Here is a 19,218-nt window from a genome sequence, read left to right on the forward strand (position 1 = left end):
TATATATATATATATATATATATATATATATATATATATATATATATATACACAAAGCATATCTGATATCTACTCATTTCGTATACCCATAGATTAGATCAAACTGAACAAAAAATTCCTCTATTACTTTGTAAACCGCGTCAGATTTTTAGTTATTAATTAAAGACGATTGGCGAATGATCGCGTGATACTACGGAAGTGCTGTAGAGAAGGTACCTGGTTTGCACTAATCGGTGCTTTCCGTGTCCTACTTCTTTTTAATTTGTTGTACTAAAGAAAATATATTCCCGTGAACACAAATGAAATAATAATGATAATAATAATTGTGTACAACGACGGCGAGCATTCTTGTACACCCGTAACCCATAACGTCGTCTTATGCTTCGAAGACGCGGCGATACTTCGACATAACTTATCGCCGTTTCTACATTACTCACATGTCCGCTACAAACAGCGAGACAGATTGGAAATCATGCTCTCACCTGATGACGATGAACCGCCTGTCCGTGGCAGATAAATTGGCGGTGATATTTAAACGGATTTCGGTATGTGTGTTGCCTTTGCCGCGTTTGGACATCCCGGTACATTCGTCGAACTTTCTCCAATAATTAGGATCGTGGGAATTCGCCGCGAGTATCCAGTCGTATAACGCGGGCAGAGAGTTGAGTAATTAGTTACGCTTCCTCCTCAGATCGTTCCGTCCATGGATCGAAAAAAGATCGCAGCTTCCTGATCGATCGCGAAAGCACGGAGGCGAAGCTTATACAGGGATGAACTTTGCTCGCGTGCGTTTACATTTACTTTCGATCGTTTCAATCGACGCGATTTGCTTCGTTGCTCCCATATACATGCTCGGCGCTTATATTACCCTCACGGTACGAGCTTGCGCAAGCGTGTGTGTATGTGAGAGAGAGAAGGGCGGAGAAAGAGGAAGAGAGAAACCTTAGATTGAGTGGAGGATCCGGGAGTACGCGTCTCTCCGCCCGCGTTTGCATAATGCATGTAAATGCAGCATCATCTTTGCCCTTTCAACGAAACCGGGAGTTCTGCTTGGTTGTACCGTAATCTCGGAAGATGCAGCGGCCGTCACTTCTTATAGAACGCGCGGTGCTACCAACTCACTCAGGAATAACATACTTAGAATGGGTGTGTGCGTTGCATATGAAAGTCTCCGCTTGCATTCTCTTCGATAGTCGGTGCGATTCGACATTGAGAGACATTGGGTCATAAACCTTAAAACGTTCCATTTGCGTCCCTCGGGTGAAGCTTGTAAGGCAATCTCTCCCGCCTAATACAATCAAATTCAATGGTATAACGCTGCACCCCATCTCGGTCCCGTACGCGGGAGCATCGATCGCGTCGGTGTCCCGCGCGAAACCTTCGTTCTAACAAGGAAGGAGCGCTATTGTTATCCCATTTAACCGCGCATTATAAAACAAATATTGTTCATTGTCGCGACAATACCGTCATGGTCATTAAATGGCCCCGTGGGCTTTCAGAAAGACGTGTCAACGCGCCCGACATGTTCCCTCGCTCGTTTACAACCGGGTCACGTTCGCCCGACACATTTCCGCCGAGACAACACACCCCGTTACACAGCCTCGAGGCCTCTAACTGTCTCCATGGGAATACCACCATGGTCGACGTAGTCGTGATTTATTGGCTATGAACATATTTAGAGAGGAAGAGAGAAGGAGATGTATGTCGCAAGATCGCAGCTCCTAGTATTTTATTTACTGAGGAAGGTTGCGACTATTGTAGCTCGCTGAGTGATACAGTTGTTGCAAGGGAAGCATTCGCGCGGTATCCAGACGTTTAATTGCAATATGAATCATCGAGAATGTAATCAGAAGTTGATTTATTAATTTAGAGTATGCCGATCATTAGTCATTAACATACATGCAAGTCTAAAATATTTAATATAAATAATTTATGATAACATTCTGAGCTATTCTTTTGTAGTAAAAATTGTAGTAAAAATTTGTAGACTTTCGTAATTTTTACAACGTGAAACAATCGATGATGAAGAGATTCTATAATTCTTTGAATTACATTTATGACAGTAAATATACTGTATTGTATTAATCATCAAGTTTACATTGTACAATGATAAATTTTTTCTTATATTTATGCAACAACAAATTTACTAAAAATCGAGCTCAGATTTTCATACTGCATTTTATAAAATTACATTGTTTTGAGTAAATATTAATAATTTCTTTTGTATCTCTAGTCATCTTAGATCATTCTATGTGATAAATATGATAGTCACTCATAAGAGATACAATCCTTACAAGTTAAGCAATATAGTTGCTGCTAAATTTACGTACTACCGTCTATATGGGGAAATAATAATCCAGATAGATTTTCATGATCATCATGATGTGAGATAATTGCTATGTGGTGGAAACTTTACAATTTTTTAAATTATATTTGAGATAATGTATGAGGCAAATATACTATATTGAATTAATTATTACTTTTACATCATACAGTAATAGCAATTATTATAGTATTGTAAATGTTTTATCATATTGATGCAGCAATAAATTTACTAAAAATTATACTCAGATTTTCATATTATATTTTACATGATAAATTGTTTTGAAGAAATTTGATAATTTTGATAAATATGATAAATATGAATCCTATATGAATCTCTTATAAGGGATGCAACCTTTAGTCAAGCAATAGAGATGCCAAATTTACATTACTCTGCCTATCTGGGAAGTAATAAGATAAAAGTTGAAAAGAGAATATTGGGCGTATTAAGTTACAAATATTATCTATAAATATAAAAAATACTACGTACACACACGCATATACATAGAAAATGAAACAGAGTCTTTCTGAATTCGATTTTCGATATGAGCGTTGATTTCTTGCTGTAAGAAAATTATAGTATTTGGATGCCAATACTATTTTTTAAAAATTCAATGCAAGATATATCGAATGACATTAGGCTCTGGTAGCGTTCACAGTAGTTTCACATGGCGTTGCAACTAGAGATGAAAATGATGCAGTTTGACGGTAACTTACTTGATAATTTTGGAAAGCTGGTAAAATGGTAATTTAAAAAAAAATTACAACAGTAAATAATATAAAGCTCAAAAGAAACATTTAGTCTTTAAGATGAATAAGATATTTTATTTAATATGTTTTTTTCCATAAAATATTTTAATATCGTATATTGATATACTATATATAGCATATAGTAATTTGAAAACTAGACACATAGAAACTAGGAAGAAACTTAAGAAACATTTTTAAGACTTAATCTATTTTTTGTGCCATTTTGCAGGCTTACATTATTTTCATTTAATATCTTGCTGTTTGAGCGATTAGACAGTAGTATATAATTGAAAATTTTTAAAAGAAATAAAAACTTTAATACTTTTAAAAAATTATATATATATATACATATAAATAGTTTCCTTTTTTCATCTGAAAGACATTTCAGAGCTTATTAGATATACACTTGATAAGAATATAAGAAGAATGTTGTTTTATTTTATGTATTAGTACGGAAAACACGAATATCTATACATGAAACTCAGAACAACGAATTTGACACCAAAATTTTGAAACCAAAATTACCATCTCACCATAATTTTACCGTCATTTTCTGACGGTAATTATATATCTCTAGCTAACAGTAAGATTTGAAGAGGCAAATAAGGAGCAAGCACGGATGTCTTAGTGCTATTAAATACTAATATTACTTTTATATAATATTAATATGATAGTGGGAGGATAATTATGTCCAGCATGTCAAACACACGTATCAAAGTGGGAAGGTTCTAGGTTCGAGTCCTGGCGGAGTTTTTTCGCAACATATATAATGAATCTATTTGAGTCATCGGTTTAATGGATTTTGGGAATTTTAAATATATATATATAAAATTGGGACTCAAGGATCGGTCTAAGTATGAAAGGTAGATTCGCCGTGTACGTTAATCGAAGAAAAATTTCGATACGTGCGTTTGACATGCTGGACATAATTAACCTCCCACTATCATATTAATATTATATAAAAGTAATATTAGTATTTAATAGCACTAAGACATCCGTGCTTGCTCCTTATTTGCCTCTTCAAATCTTACTATTAGTTATTCTAAAAAGGAGCTTTTCTATTTATACATCTCTAGTTGCAACATTTCAGTGGATCACGGCGCTTCGATCCGACACACCCAGCACTAACGCACAATGGCCACGCGGTCGCAAGGCCAACAATTCCGCACCCTCGAACCTCGAGCGACTTTCAGATTCTGAACGCAGTAACATAATACGTTGTGAACGACGTTTGACACAGATCGTACGAGCCGACCGGCAGGATTTGTCGTCAGAACGGATCTCTTGTTCGCAGCACCACAGTTACTCGAAATTCAACATCCACTGCCTGGAGCAGCCGATGCACCAGGCGAACTACGGCTGGGTGGCGTCCGGCGGCCCGACCGCCCGGCTGCGGCAGAACAGCGTGTTTGTGGGTTCGAGCGCGTCGTTGCTGCCGATCGGCCGGGAGACGCCGCGACGCGCCAAGAGCGCGTTCGACCTGCAGTCGCTGGTGTTGGCGGAGGGCGTCGTCGCGTCTTCCCGCAATAACAGCAGCAACAACGACGACGACGACGACGACGACGATGACGATGAGCGCGACGGCGATACGCTGAGGACCCTGCGATCAATCGACGCGTCGCTGCAGCAGCAAGTGGCGCGGCCGCCACCTCTGCTGCAGCAACGCGATCGCCGCTCCAGCGCCTACCAGTTCGACCGCATGGACGTGTTGGCGAGACCCACGTTGCAGCGCGAACGCGGCATGAGCATCTGCCATTTTGACCGGATGGATGTGTTGGCGCGGCCGACGTTGCTGCAGCAACGCGAGCGTGGCATGAGCATCTGCCACTTTGACCGGACGGACGTGTTGGCGCGACCGTTGTTGCAGCGCGACCGCGGCATGAGCATCTGCCACTTTGACCGCACGGACGTCTTGGCGAGACCCGTGCCGTTGCAGCAGCGCGACCGCGGCAACAGCATCTGCCACTTCGACCGGATGGATGTACTGGCGAGGCCCACGCTACTGCCGTCCGGGAAGTCGCTGCTGCGCGAGAGGCGCGTCAGCGTGTGCAACTTCCTGGAGCGAAAGGACCACGAGGAGACTGGCAGCAGGGGGTTCCTGCAGCGCGACAAACGGCTGAGCGTCAGCAACGTCGACAAGATCGAGACCTTGGGCAAGTCCTCGTCCAGAGACTTCCGCGGTAGCGTCAGCAACGTCGCGGACCGGCGAGACAGCGAAGCCAAACTCACCCGCGACAAGAACAACGGCTCGTCCGCCTATCACTTCGATCGTCCGTCCTGCAGCAAGACGCCCGACGTTGTGCACGGGTACAAGGCGACCTGCGTGTAATCGCGCGATCGTCGTCAACGGAATCGTCACGTGTCGTAAGGTAGGGGAGTCCGGGGCCAGATGGCACATCTTTCAGAATTTCGAAGTTAAAACTTCTCAAACAACTAAAGCTTGATCTACAATGTGTCCTTTGCTTCCTGTTTGTCTCTTTTTCTTTATCTTTTTCTGACTAAAGTTATTAACTTTAAACCAGAAGAAAACAGAGAACGAGAAATAGAAAGCACTCATTATAGATTAAGCTTAAGTTGAGTTATGAGTAACTGTACAAACGTGATAGAGACAACTTTCCTTTATGTTTGTAAGCCCGCAATGAATCCATATACCGAAAACGGAAGAAACGTTTGATTGGATCAATCAAATGTCTGGTAGAAATTCTGGTTAAAGTTATCGATCATGTATCTTTTATCCTAGCATAAACTCGTGAAAATATTCACATTTCCATCCAGTTCGAGAAGTTACATGATCTTTGAAGTCGTCAAGTTTACGTGAAAATATTTACTTTTCACGTTTTTGTTTTTAGAACAAAAAAGGACACCAAGTTTCGCCTAGATCTTTCGGAATGCTCGTTTAGATTTGATTTTTTAATGTTCGTGCAGGTCTTGATGAGCAATTTAGATATCTGACACTTTTATTCTGCAAAAATGAACCGTTTTAGGAATAACAAGTACTGAAAGTATCCAAATCAGGTTATTTGTCTGATTTTGATACTTTCAGTACTTGTTATTCCTGGAACGGTTCATTTTTGCAGAATAAAAGTGACAGATATCTAAATTGCTCATCAAGACCTGCACGAACATTCAAAAATCAAGTCCAAATGAGCATTCCGAAAAATCTAGGCGAAACGCCTATGGAGGTTTGTTGGTGTCCTTCTTTACATAATCGCTATTTTCTTGAAAAAATCTTGTTAATTTGAACAGGATTCTGATAATTTTAGCCGAAATTTCTGGTTCGTTCATATTTCACCAAAGATATCGTTGATGCAATTTTTTTCTTTCCGTGCGTATATTTTCTTCTGCAATAACCGAAATACGAACACGCTGCAACGTAGCTCTGGTACCGAGTCGAGTTGGCTGGCAACTCAGGGTAAGAAGGCTACATACAAAATATGTATACCGATTAGTAGTTTTCGCGAAAGATCTTTAGTCCTGCCTGCCCTTAAATGTGGTGGCCGTCTTTACCTCGTCCGTCCATATGCTCGATTTCACAGTATAAATGAAAATTACTCTTATTACCCGAAGCAGTGAGTTACACACTTGCAGGAAACTCTTTATTCTGACTAATAACACGTCACATTCAATCAACTCACGATGCAGAATATCAATCCGAAATTTCGAGGTATTCAAAAATGTACACTGAGAGAAGAATTTAGTAAATATTATCAAAATTTGGTTACTATTACTAAATAATAGACGTAAATATAGCGGGCCAAAGCTATGGCAATACTTATTAATTAATTTAGTTCTGTAAAATAAATTATTTATTTGACAGAAGTAAAATCTATTTGCTTTCAGAATATATTTGGTAAATAAAACTTATTGAATAGTTGAGCAAGATAAACGATTTTGTAATAGTTACAAAATTTTTGATAGATTCAACCAACTATTTGTAATAATAGATGTTGAAATGATGTAATAGCTGCAAATGAATAAATTTTTCGTTGTGCTGCAACAAAACATACTTATATTGGTAACAAAATAGAACTCGTACCTACTGAATTTTTTATTATATGGGATATAACGATTTCATAACAATTATCAAATATCTGTTCATAACTGTAATATATTTCATATTAAATATTCAACATTAAGTAATTATTACTAAATTATTTAATTGATGTTACTGTGAATGCAATTACATCATACTCCCGATCTATTAAATATTTGGTAATTATTATCATATTTAGTATTAGTTACTAAGGATTAAATGAATTTCTGTAACTAAATGCAGTTTGTTATAGTTACCAGTCTTTTCTCTCAGTGTACTTGTCTGTTAAATCAGTTTTTCCTCCTCTTAAGTTGTAATACTATTCTAATTTTAATGAAATTCTCAGGGGAAAATGTAGCTATGGTCTAAAAGGAATGTTCTAAATGAAACATTCTGCGATTTCCACCGTTCCTCGCATGATAGATACACGAGCAAAGCACATGGCCGGCATATCCTTCGGGCCAACCAGACTCGGTCCTCTCTGATACCGTGACATTTCGACGCCTCGCTCCAGGATTCACAAGTAAAATCCGCGACTGAGGAGCATCGCCGCGCGGTTTACTGCTTGGTTTCAACAGAATCCTTGTCTCCGGTGCTCTATCGCCTATATATCCTCGCGGCTTTTCGGAACGTACCATCCGGCTGATCGCCCTTAAGCGATCCTGCGCACTCCTCTTATCGCGCGAGCCAAAGCGGTATGTGATAAGTATCGTCTCTCTGGGATCTTAGGGACGTCCCCGAAACGGTTTCTGCTTTCCCTTATTTCCTGTCGACGCGATAAACGCCGTTTGGGGCTCGCGACGTTTCGCGATATGTTTCCTGCGCGTGAAATTAAGCATCCTTCTTCGAGCGCGCGCGATGAAAGCGGCGAGCCCGTCTTTCCCGCCGGAATTTGTTAGCGTGCCGTCGATACGGGAATATCGTTTCTCGTCTCCCACTTTTTTTGCTCCCTTCGTCCCGTTCAGCCACGGGGTAAATGTAGGAACTACCGCGCGTCGATTCGAACAACTCGGCTGTCTCATGAATGATACATGACGGGCGTTTCGACCAATTCGCTGGGGAACAGCGGCGAATTTGCTGTTCGTTACTCGACGGTTCGTTAACGATGCATTCGGGAGTTTTGAGCTGAACGACGAGGGCCACGGGGAAAATGGTGGAAACACGCGGCGCGAATGCACCTGTGCGCCGATTTCCACGGTGAACGCAACCGAGCGCAAATCACGATCGAATTCCGCGATCGTATCCTTCAAATATCTTGGAATGTGACATTTCGCTCGGAAAACGAAGTGAGAACCGCGTCGCTCGAATTCGTATGATTTCCCGCTCATGTATTGTAAATTCCTCACTCTGAATCGAGTGAATATATTTACTCGAAATTGAAAAGTGGATTGAATCTAATGGATTGAAATACTCGCTCATACACGGAGAAAATATTGCGTTCAAATTGTATTTCGTTTTACAGTGCTTTTTGTAAAGCTGACATTTTGTGGTGTGTGAATTACTACGGAAATAGTAAATTTTTTACTACACGGAGAAAATATTGCAATAAAAATTACGATGAAATTATATTTTTTCCCCAATATTTTTCGTAAAACTGGGCCATAAATAAAACTAAAATCGCAATATGAATTATTATAGAAATAGCAAGAAGGGCTTTCTTACTCAAACAGTTTGAAGTCATCAGATGTGCATCTGCATACATTATGCAGTTTTGAGAATGCTACAATGGCTAATGGTGGACTTCCGCGCCACTCTAGAGGGTTCTGCTAAACAACATTTTGTGAGAAAATTTACAATAATATAAAAGAACATTCAAATAATATTAGTTTTGTAATAAAAATCAAGTGTGAAATGGATCGATTTTAGCTTAAAGGTGTGACGCAATACATATAATCTTGCGTTTTTTGAGTCACTAAATATAAAATTATAGCATTTTCATCCGTTTAAAAACTCGTGGAAAAATAGTCAAAATTTATTTTTAAAAACTCGCGAAGTAAGCAATTTTGAGAATATTACAATGGTTGATGATGGAATTCCACACCACTCGAGAGGGTGCTACTAAATGAAGAACATTTTTTATGAAGAAATTTACAATATAAAAGAACATTTATATAATAATATTAATTTTGTAATAAAAAGTCAAGAATGAATTTTTAAAGAAACATATAATAATTTCGGTCATAATTTTTATACGGTTCAAGATTACAAAGTTTTGTAATCATTACCAGTGAAGTGTAGGACAATATTTTCTTTGTGTATGTGGAGTTAGAATTCACTCTAAGCTTGAGCAAAACATTTATTCCTGCGATCTCGAACGGCAATATCTTTGCTATTGCTTCGAGTGAAGACACTATCGCTTTTTACTCGTTATCAGCGAAATTGCATTCCAAGAGATTTAGAGAGCAAACTGGGCTGTCGTTTTCTTTCTCCATTTATTGAAGCGTTCTCAGACGGCCCGGGAGTTTTAATTACGGTCTTCTCTCGATAATCGCGGTCTTACGAGCGAGAACGCGGTATAACGGTTACCAGTTCTACGGGAGAGAAACCGAAAGCTTTAAAGAGCCGATCGACCAATTGACCTCTTCTCTTCGTCCCGTTTTCCTCTCCTCGCTCTCTTTCTCTATCATCTACTCTCGTAGACGTAATTATAAGCGGAGAGATCCTCTCCCCTTTTTCTCTTTTCCTCTCTTAATCTACTACTCCTTTACCTCCTTGCGAGACGCAAGCCGTCGTAGCGAACCGTAGGAATTAGTCTATTCTTCGGAGACGAGGTGTAGCACCGTGTAGCACCTCCTCCGACTCGTAGACGTATATGTACGGGCTCTCGCGAATTGTCTGCACGCAAAAGCGGCGTGCAAAACCGGTGTGAGCGCGGCCGCACGCTCCGAGATCGCTCTCGAAATCTTGCAGAACTCGTCAAAATGCAATCGAGTACACGACATCCACGCATGACGAAAGAACGACACATGCTCAGGGATTATTTAAAAGGTAAAAAAAGAAAGACAGAGAAAAAGCAAACCTTCTCTTCGGGAAATAGTCGGCCTCCGCGCTTAGTGCGGAGTCAACCAGGACGCGCGCGTTCGGTTTTCCACACGCGATTGAGCGTTGTTTGCAAAGCTCGTTAATTTGGCGAACATTCGATTAGGTTGATTCCTCGATTAATTGCGTGCTTCGATCGATTCGCCTCAATTACGCGCGTTCATTGCAGCCGCATGGCAACGCGAAACTCAACGTTGCGCGTGTCGCGCGATCGGCAAAAAGCTGCATAGTCGTGCACAACTGGACTTTGGTCGCGTTTCTTTCGGTCTTGCGAGAAACAAATGAAACGTCACGCAGTTCTCTCCTCGCAGTGTTACGCAGAGTATCGTAAAGTACAAAAACGTTCGGTGAACCACACTGAGGGAGAAATGCTTGAAAGTTCATTTGTGGTGTGTAGAGTTTATTTCTGTGACACAGACTTTTATCTCACAAATAAATTTTCGAGTATTTCTTTCCCCAGTATATTACTATTCTAAAACTATCGTTACGCAATAGAGAGGTAATTATATCATCGCCGTCATATCTCCACGTATATACAGAGCGTCTGACGATTATTGACACGCCCGTTGTGCAGGTAGAACTCATGAAACTAACTAATACAAAGTTGCTCAATCATCTCACAAACAATTACTTAAAACTTTGAGTAATTAAAGAAGATTGATGAAAGGTCATACGCGTTGGATGAGCTGTGATGGCGATTTTTGCCGCCATTGGTCCGCTTGTATATTAAGTCAAATTGAACAATAAATTCCTCTAAAATTCTGCAAAGAACCATGTAGGTTATTTTTTATAGATTAAGAAAAATTGATACATTATTGTGTACTAAAATTCTTCAATTAATAACTAAAGATCTACGTTAGATAGGTCATTTTCCAAATAATAGAAGTTTAGTTTGACTTAATGTAAAGGAAACCGGGTCTGGCTATCACACCTTTTACATACTGATTAAAAAAAGATGTATTTTATATTTTTTATTTATGCAATATTGTCCATATCTTCATATAAATACAAGTATTACATATATTTATACATAAAAAAGTTGTTAAGTTATAAGCACAAAGTCTGCAAATGTGATTATCCACTCTATAGTCAGAATTGGTTGTCACAAATCTTTCATGTAAAGGAAACAAATAATTTCTGTTTTAAGGTTTTAAGTATTTTTTTAAGTATTTTTTAAATACAAAATTGCTCAATAATCTCATAAACAATCACTTAAAACTTTTTTTAGCAATTTTAATACTAATTTTAGTAGTAATTATATTTTTTATCTTTCTCTTAATATCTTATATAATCTAGATACAATTATAGAAGAAAATAATTCTCATAAACTTTGTAATAATAATTTTGAGCTATATACAAGACCTTACGCAGATTCATTGTCGCATGTATACATCATTGCGTGTGTCTCCATGCTCTTGTATAAATCACGTCGTAGTTACGTGACGGACTCGCAGTGCAACAACTTAATCTCCCTTAAGTAATCCCCTTTGAGTTAACTTAATCGGACGGTCATTTGGAATAAAAGAGATTATATTTGTAAATTATGTTGCATTAAATGTTAATTAAGTGCAGGACAAATTAGTCAAACATTTCTTTAATTAAAGAGAAATTGCGGTCAGAAATTTCCCAAACCAACGGATTAATAAAAATAGGGACAAGAAAACATTTACGCGTCGCGTTCAGTTTTGAAAAAATATTCGTAAGTACTATATACGATGTGTCTGTCATGAGCCATTTCGTACACGCAGTTGATATGATATAAATAACTTATAGAGAAGAATCTTATACAGAAGAATTCCTCCATGTAAGATAATAAGCTTTGTGACAACTGACCCGTGTTGACTTCTAGATCCGGTCTCTCCTACAAGTCTCTCCTCGCGATGACGGACGTCGTCATCACAATTCATCTACCATGTCGCGTGTGACCATTCATCAATCTTCTTGAATTAATAATTTAAAAGTTTGCGTGCTCGTTTGCGAAATGGTAGAGAATTTTGTGGTTAGTTTGATAAGTTCTACCTGCATTCAACGGGTGTACCAATAATTGCCAGGCATTCTGTATATATCAGTTTTACGATATAACAAAATGACATATTTTGAATAACTCATAGTTTTACTACATAGCGCATGCACACACACTCACACGCACGCGCATACACACACACACACATACACACACAAAAACACACACGCATATGAAAACGTATACGCGCGCGCGCTAGTACGCGCGGCAACTGATATGTCTCACACAGATATTTTCAGAGAGCCTACATATTTTTATCTATCGAGTTGTAAGCAGTTAACTTAACGAGATTACTCATAGAGCTAGTCCCTTCGACGTTGAACGATACACGTGGTGTGCACGTTCGGTGCTAGAAGGTTTCTAGAGGGTGATTAATAGTCGCAGAAGTATTTGTGTAGCGCGTGCGAAATGGAGGAGATGACCTCAGCGAGTCGGCGTTATATCTCTTTCTAAGGGTTCTTGCTGAAAGAAAGTTAGACGAGAAGGAGGGGATACCCCCCTCGGGAAGCCCCCGAGAGGACTTAACGAGGACGTTTGTTTAATTTATTCAAGACCACTGTGTCTGATTTATTCGATCCTTGAATGAAAATTGCAACGGAATCGTCATATGTGCGTATCTTAGCTGATGAAAATGTCTAATTCCACGGGAGCAATTGGCCTTCGATGAAGTGTGTAATTATTATCGTGAGATTTCTGCGCGCAAAGTGCGAAAGCGCGAATTACCAGCGACTATTATCACTTTGTTCTTGCCTCGACATGATCGCACGGCTATAATCGAAGAGCTTGGCCCAATAACATACTAAACTATGGAGAAACCATGTACCTCACTTGCTATAGTTAATATGTTATTGTTCCGAACGGATCAATTGTAATCACGAGATGACAGTATCGTCTTGTATGATATATTATAATATCTCTCGTGACCACACAGAGCGCGAGCATTTATCTCTATTATCAAGTTTTATCGAACTATTACAACTAGCTCACTCTCATGTCAGCTGTCGAAATTCATTAACAACGGGACCTTCTAATTAGCGAGTAACGAGGCGTAGAATAATGAGATATAAATACGTAGTCACTTTCAGACCAAAGATAAGCTTTAAATTTAAGACTATTGTACGATATTATGTGAGAGGCGTACTATTATAAACGAAGACTTAACTGGATAAAGCAAACTCACAAAAACGGAAAGCTCTATTCAAAAGCTTTAAAAGAGTTTTAAACACACACAGGTTCGCATATTAATGGTCTCCGAAATATCTAGCTTTTTACTTCGTAAGCTGAATTCTTTAATATGATCGTATTGTGGAATGACTAATATCTTAGAGAGTTCAAAATATCAACAGCAAATTGTCAATTAAGTTAATTTACAGATACATTTTAAATTCATTCAAAATCTCATTTTTCCTGTCTTTCCCTAAATTAGTACCTTATATCGACTAACAATCAATCCACGCTTCACTATTGTTCACACACTTTAAACTTTGGACTTTGTTCAAGTGTTTCTACACCACAGATCAATCCTCACTTCGATTAAAGACGATATTTCCTTGTGTGGTGATCTAATTTTTCATATTATTCTTCGATTTGAGAAAGTATAAGTAGACGTCTGCCAGAAGCGCGACAGTCTCACCACGGTCTTGGTTTCACGTCGGTACGATGTCTACAAGCGGAATACTATCAGCGTTTCTGTCCGACCGCGTTTCTCGATCGTGTCGACACTACCGAAGTCGACGACAGCATCTGACACGCATGAGTTAGGGTAGGTCGGCGTGCTGATCGCGTAACGCGATTATATTGTACACGCGACTTCATGGAGAAGATACTGAAGGAGATGACAAATTTCAAAAACGTCGATAACGTAGAGACTATCGCATTTATCGTACTGCATCATATTTCTTGTATATTCGTGGTCGAAAAAGTTATCTGGTATTTCTTTTTTATAAGTTTCGGAACCTGTCCGTCTTGTTCAATGGGAGAATTTATTTTCCAATAAAAGAGTTCTCTTAATGGACAAGACGGATAAGTTCCGAAACTTACAAGAAAAGCCAGGCGATCTTTCCGACTACGAGTGTACATATAAATCTTACATAAATAGGTCTGTTCTTTTTAGCTGACTGTCTGAATTGGTGCACATTAATGTAATAAGTTAGAGTGAGACAAGTATATTTTGTTTCACTCTAACTTACTGCACAGTCTGCACTAGTTCAAGCAGCTCAGCTAAAAAGAACAAACCTCTTGTACGCTGTTTTATTTTATCATGTTAGCAGGAAACATAACTACGCTTGTGTAGAAAGTTTTCTGCAAACTTTCCGTATACTTCTGAGCTTATCACAATTCAATTGTAAAAATGTAGACATGTTACTTGTAATTTTCGTTAACGTAGCAAATACACATGTGATGCATACAGACCGTGCAGAACTTCTATATCAAGTAAATATTTACGCCAACTGACAGCTAGAGAAGTTAATTTTCAAATTTTTTATCGATTCCGTCATATATTTAACAATTTTACAATTTCTATTAAATTCAATTTAACTTTAACTTTTTAATTTTAATTTAAAACTTCAATTCATTAAATTCAATTCAACATCAATTTATTAAATTAAACATTTAATTAAATTTTGCAGAAAAAAGTCAATATTTCGTCGGTAAAATATATCATTTCCTTATAATGCCCGGACACTTTTAATCTAGCTCTGGAATTACTAGATATTTTGGACTAGCCTTTCCACATACACATTTATCATGACTGTCGAGTGTTCGAGAAACGATGTTCGGAAACAGTGACAGTTTGACAGTTTAGCTTGCGCAAAATAATGTTTTGTCCGCTCATGCGTTACGGATAATCAGCAAGAAAGTGATGCATTACAGTGAAAGTATATATCTGAGAAACCTGGATATTGGCATATAACAATAGATAAATCTTCCAAGAACCGTTATAAAAAGAAGAGAATTTAGAAAGATTTAGAAGGGAATTGGGAGAGTAAGAGAGTATATCGCTCTCCTGCGTAATTAAAATTTATTTTTTTACTTTACGACATTACTTTATGGACGCGAAGCGCGATGGAGTTGGAAATGTATGTGGAGTTGGAACTCTCTCATTGAGTTACCGAGACTTTAGACGTTTGTAATTCGAAAACAGATCGACATAAGGTGAAAATACAAAGGCCTGAACTAATAACACTGGTATCTACCGTTAATATTTAATCTATTAATTATATATCATAATATTACTATTAATATATAGGATTAATAAATAGTCGTATAATAAATGGTGATTTGAGGTATGCAGATAAAACATATTCATTTAATCATTCCTTATTTCAACATTTATTGTAGACTATTTATTAATTAATCGTCAGGGGAAAGAGATATTTTTTGGACAATTTTACAAATATATTCTAGCAATCTCAAACGTTTTTTCATCTATACTTATCTTTATTTAGAAGTGGCAACTTTCGTCAGTATGTCGTTCTTTACTTCTAACGTCACAAATTTAACATGGCCGCGGTGAGATAGAAAGAGCTTTAAATTATACAATACCTAACAGATATTGGTTTTAGCTTAGTGACATGAAATAAACAACGAAATTCGCGCACGATCTTGACTGCTACTAGTATGTACTGTTTTCTTTCTTTTTATCATTTTCTTATTGTCAATTTGCAGAATGATTGTAGATTTCACGTTGTGATAGAGACGGAAAACCTTGTATACGACACATTCTCTCTCACTCACGGCAAAAATTGGCATTGAATTAAAATTGAAATTATTTGGAATTCTTCTTCCACATCCTTTCTTAATTTCCGTCTTCCATCGTGACGTAATAACGAGATCAACATTATAACTGTATTACTGTATCAATACTATTACTGATCAATATTATTTGAAGCGAGAACATAGTCGGAACACGGCTCGTGAAATGGAAAGCCGATTAGTTTGCGGACCTGTGTTTTATTGAAATTTCCTCGTCTGCTTCTGCAAGTTCGATCAGCCAGAGCTTAGTCTTCGGTTGTAAGTTCGAAACGCCCCGCACAGTACGGATTACTCGTGAATGTACATTAATTTCGCGACGTCATGGCAACGTTCGTATGTTAAACTCTTGACGACTTTTAGACTGTTTCAATCAAAAGAACTTGAGCTCTAAGAATATAACACGTATTTTTTCATAGGCCGGTAAGTACTGAGGCATGCATTTCTTGCGTGTGCATTTATTTTTTGCACGAAAGTACAACGTGGCATTTATTTATTTACTTGTTCATTTGTTACATCACTTGATTGACGAAGATCGTTGTACGTATTAGATTGGTGCGAAAGGTTTGCCGCGTATTTACAATATATAAAATCAAAAGCGAAATGATCCAATCTCGAAGGATTAATCACTCGAAAAAATATAATCTCATCCTTAGCGGAATCCTCTTATATATGATTTCAAGAGAATTCTTCTAAAACTAAACGAAAATATTTTATCATTCAGAGCAAACAATTTTTTAATGAATAAAAGATTACATAAATAAATTTTTAAATGATACATTATATAGAACATGAAAATGAACATTGATGCTAATAACGGTTGATATTATATTAAGTGTTTACGAAGCGCCGTCCAATCTCTAATCCGATCGATCAATTGTACTCAACCGTTACAGTTCAAAAAATCCGACAAAACACGTCGTACAACACATGTAATCTTAGCTTAGAGATCAGCTGCACGTCGTAAACACTCAGAGACTATATCGTTGTTTTGATACGTGGAAAATTGTAAAAAGGACATAAAACGGTAAAAGAATCAATTTCATCATGTGTACAAATTACAATCGATCTATCGTGATATGTTCTTTCGTCAATTCGATGAATAAGAGAGAGAATATATAAAAACAAAACCTTCTAACTTGTAGAATACTGTAATTAGAATATTTTTCTTTTGCTTTTAGAAGAATCTTCCTGAGTTCATGTAACAGGATTCTGTTAAAAATAAGATCTTTTTGTTGAGTAATAATTTTGACCAAAAAATCTAAAATTGGTTTTAAGATTACAAAAAATCAAACAAAATTATTATGTGCAATGTAAGAAAGCGTACATCGACAAGCGTACTCAATGCACAGCTTTTATAGACTCTAAATAATTTGATTTTTAATAATTTTTACGAATAAAAAAATTTTACCAAAAAATAAATAATTTTTACGAAAAAATAAATAATTTTTATGATTAAATAATTTATTTAAAGAACAAATATCGCGCGCGCGACTCGATATACTTTCAAACACCTAACGAGAACTTTTCGTTTTCATTCTGGCACTCAAACTTCTTACGAAAATTTAATTAAAAAATGACAAATTTTCCGCACCAATTTAATGCATCAATTTCGAATAGCGAGATTGCCAAAAAACAATGTTAGTTCTACGGCGTTGGCTATCGTTGAGACTGACGCCTCGATTATTTAACAAATTTTGCGAGAATATCGGGCGTGTGTTCACACTATTGGTTCTCTCATTTTCTTTTCCCCTTCCTTTATCTCGGCCCGCACACGCCCGAGGGTTCTGAAGGGTACAATGTCAAAGCACCATGTATGAGTGAGAGCAGCAGCGTTAAGCTTTGGGCGTATGATGACGGATGATTAAGGAGAGCCTTTATTCGTCGCGGAGAGCGATCCGCGAACTGGAACGAATGATTCGGCGTAAGAGCGTTTATTATTTCAGTCAACGCTAACGAATTTGCGTTATGATATAGCCGGTAGCCGGTCTCTCTGTGGCGCGCGTTTGTCCCGTTCGCAAACTCGAGATCCCGGAAACTCGGATCATGGCGACTAAACGACGCGCATTTTCGATGTTTTGTGTTAACGTAACGATGCGTGCTCTCGACGTTGCATCGAACGTTTGTAAACGCGGGACCCTCTCCCGCGGGGGGTTGCTTAATCAATAACGTATCAGCCGACCGGCTCTTATTTTTCGTCGTATGCTGACGCGCGATATAATATCTGTTTACATGATTTCTGCGCGCTCTCTCTCTCTCTCTCTCTCTTTCTCTGTCTCGTGTAATCTCTAGTTTATAGGAAATAATTTTGTGAATATGTTAGCGGATGACTTTTTTACAATAAACATTATTTCAAAGGATATTGGCTAATAAAACGCAGCTCCAAATTTCATCCGGAAACCGAGTTTTCCCCTCTCTGTTTACGGGACAACTTCCCTCTCTGTTTACTGTGGCAATATTTAGACAGCGATCGCCGATGGATTAATCTCTTGGGTAATCCCGTCTGCGTTGTTATTTTTAAGAGACACGAAACGACACGCCAGACAAACGTGTCGGTTCCCGAGCTTTCCCGGAGAATTATCCGGGCGGCTACCGCGATAAAGCGCAGAGGCGATGGCGGGCGAAAAGCTCACTGGCTCTTCCGCTGGCAGGAAATTTTCGTAAAAGCCCTCAATTTCGAAATATCCTGGCGTGCCGAGCCGCGCCTTATCGTACGACGATTACGAGACTCGTTATCCTTAAACCGGCAGACTTTTAAAGCGAAGTGGTGCTCTTCCGCCGCGCCTTGAAGAGTCTTCCGAATTCAATCTACCGAACTTGGAAATTCAACGAGGCGGAATAATTAGCCGCCGGTCACGTTTCTTTTCTTCGTGTCGCGTGTATTCCTTCTGGACTCTAGATACATTGTAAACGAAAAATAAGTGACACGTATTTTCTCGTATGTGTTTCCGCGCGCGTTCAATTAATTTTTCCATGTGTTATTTATTTGTTTTATTTTGCATGAGTTCTCTCGGATGTTGGAACTGCTGAATTCGATAGAATTGATTGTAAGCGAATACCTGTGAAACTGAAATAAACGAGAAATATTTGAATCAAAGTTTCTCGCATGCGATATTAGATACTCTTTACAACAATGCATTTGATTTTTTTGCAAATATCAGCTTTCAACATATCCTCAACCTCCTGCATGACATACTTTCTAAAAATGCACGCGGAGAGGCTATCGCAGTTAAAATTACAACAAAACTTTGTGATCTTGGACCGTACAAAAATTATAACCAAAATTATTATATAATTA

At 38.2% G+C, this 19,218-nt stretch overlaps 1 protein-coding gene across 2 annotated transcripts in view; it reads left to right on the forward strand.

The window, feature by feature from the left end:
- Positions 1–18,280, forward strand: part of LOC116844573 — a 52,178-nt gene extending 33,898 nt beyond the window's left edge. Inside the window, exons 4-5 of one of the 2 annotated variants that reach the window (XM_032816290.1) lie at positions 4,313–5,441; positions 7,452–18,280. In XM_032816290.1, coding sequence (XP_032672181.1) covers positions 4,313–5,401 — 1,089 coding nt within the window. In that variant the 3' untranslated portion in view covers positions 5,402–5,441; positions 7,452–18,280. Of the gene's footprint in view, positions 1–4,312; positions 6,061–7,451 lie in introns of those variants that run through there. The other variant, XM_032816291.1, reaches the window with a different exon arrangement.
- Positions 18,281–19,218: the final 938 nt, after the last annotated feature.

This window comes from Odontomachus brunneus, unplaced genomic scaffold (genome assembly GCF_010583005.1).
Source record: "Odontomachus brunneus isolate Ranch 3 - 2012 unplaced genomic scaffold, Obru_v1 Obru_scaffold_042, whole genome shotgun sequence".
Taxonomy (NCBI): Eukaryota; Metazoa; Arthropoda; class Insecta; order Hymenoptera; family Formicidae; genus Odontomachus; species Odontomachus brunneus.